Below are 2022 nucleotides of genomic sequence, written 5' to 3' on the forward strand. Positions count from 1 at the left end.
CGCTTGGTGATGTTTTGCCGTGGGATAACTCACTCTCATGTCCCCAGGGAGGTCCATCCTGGCCTAAAGCTGAGTTTCCTGCCCTTGTTTTGGCAGGGAGGCTCCTGGACCCCGGCCTTGCGCTGGGTTTGGTGGGGTTTCCATCTGGGATGTTCCTTTCCCATCTCAGAATCGTGGGATATTCTGAGCTGGAGGGACCCGCAAGGATCATCAGCTCCCACCCAGGACTGAAGCACAACCTTGGTGCTGTGAACACCAGGCTCCCACCAAGGGAGCCAGTCTCTCCTCCCTCTCCTCTGGATTGCTCCTCGTGGTCCCCAGGTCACGTCAGAGGCAGAATCCTCCCTGATCTTGCCCACCACGACCTGGGGGCCCCTGTCCCACCAGCCTGAGGCTGCAGCAGCCTCGTGGTTGCCTCCTCGAGCTTTGGGGTTGTGTCACCTCCTGGTCTAAAGGTTGAGTGAAGCTCCCACCCTGTTGGAGGGTGGTGTGGAGCCCCCATCCCACGTGGGGTCTGGGTGGTGTGGAGCCCCCATCCCACGTGGGGTCTGGGTGGTGTGGAGCCCCCATCCCATCCCATGTGGGGTCTGGGTGGTGTGGAGCCCCCATCCCACGTCGGGTCTCGTTCCCAGGACGCCCGGCATGCCGCCGAGGAGGAGATCTACACCAACCTCAACCAGAAGATCGATCAGTTCCTGCAGCTGGCAGACTACGACTGGATGGCTCTGGAGCCAGGCAGCAGGGCCAGTGACTACCTGGTGGATCTCATCGGCTTCCTGCGCAGCACCTTCGCCGTCTTCACCCACCTCCCGGTGAGCCAGGCCGCCCCTTCCCTCCCTTCTGCTCCAGGGTGTTGGGGGAACCCCGACGTGATGGGCTGTGCTGGAAACGGGGCCTGGCGCTGCCAAGGATGAAGGAACAAACTCTGTTTATTTAGGCAGGTGTTTCACGTGTCACCACAAGCTGGGCTTCACTGGGAGCCTCCCAATGATTTGCAAGTCTGAATTTTTTATGGGATTGAGGCTCTGTCCCAGCCCACCATGTACCAGCAGGATCATAATTCACTCCCCACCTATATTTTAGATATTTTAACTTCCAGCTAATGGCCATCCAGGATTTTTTTTTCCCAAGAAATGGGTGCGTTACTGGAACTACAGCTGCATTTCCAAGTGCCTGTCAAGTCCCTGATGCCTCCCATCCCAATGTTGCTCCGTTGCAAGGCACCATATGTTTCTTTCTTCTCTCTGCTCTCCAAAGTCCCCCTGTGTTTACGCTGCTGTTGCCATCAGAAATGTGCTTGATGGTGCTTTTTGCAGCCGGCTGAGCGGTGTCTCCTTGGTAGGAAAAATCCAATCACCCGGGAGCTTCGCTGTTGCTCCGACAGCTTTTTCCCCTCCTCTGAATGGGATTTGTTCTGAGCTGTGTGGATACACGCTCAGCCGGAGCTGGGATCAGCAGGTATTTGGAAACAGCAAATCCCCCCAACTCTGTGGCTGCTCTAAAAGCGATTTCAGATCTTCCTTTCTTTCTTTATGAAGCTGGGATTTGTGTGCTGGTGCTGGGTGCCCGGGGCTGTCCCCACGCTGGGCATCTTTCAGGAGTTTGGGAATAAACAGGAAGGGAAGATGTGATGTGGCAGCTTCCTTCACTCTGTCTGTGCCCTGGGATTCTCCTCTGGAAGGAGGTCTCAGCCTTCCAGAGCCGTTTTGGGAGGTGCTGCACCCCCAAATTGTGCAGCCTCAGGCCTGGCTCGTGTCTTTGGGCATCCCTATCCCAGCAGGAAGATCTGGGAGCAGGAGGGAGCTCACAGGGATTCGCTGTGGGGGAGAAGCCCCCAAAAGGGATCTGGAAGTGGCTTCCCCGCTCCTCTGCACCTGTGTTGAGGAGAAGTTGCTTTCTCAGCTCTGTTCTCAGTGGGACAAACTGATCAATAAACTGATAAATGAAGTGCTACCTCCTGAGCAGAGAGGCGGGAGGGACTTTGATCCGTCTCCCTGGCCAGGTTTGTCCCAAATGTCCCCA

The 2022-nt window shown here is 56.5% G+C and overlaps 1 protein-coding gene across 8 annotated transcripts in view; it reads left to right on the plus strand.

The window, feature by feature from the left end:
* The window catches only part of EXOC6B (exocyst complex component 6B), a 234165-nt gene that overhangs the window by 130043 nt on the left and 102100 nt on the right, over positions 1-2022 (plus strand). For all 8 annotated transcript variants that reach the window (XM_017737381.1, XM_017737385.1, XM_017737387.1 and 5 more), the window contains one exon: positions 633-812. In XM_017737381.1, the coding sequence (XP_017592870.1) occupies positions 633-812 (180 nt within the window). The remainder of the gene's footprint in view (positions 1-632; positions 813-2022) is intronic.

The sequence above is a fragment of the Corvus brachyrhynchos genome, unplaced genomic scaffold (assembly GCF_000691975.1).
Source record: "Corvus brachyrhynchos isolate BGI_N302 unplaced genomic scaffold, ASM69197v1 scaffold85, whole genome shotgun sequence".
NCBI lineage: Eukaryota > Metazoa > Chordata > Aves > Passeriformes > Corvidae > Corvus > Corvus brachyrhynchos.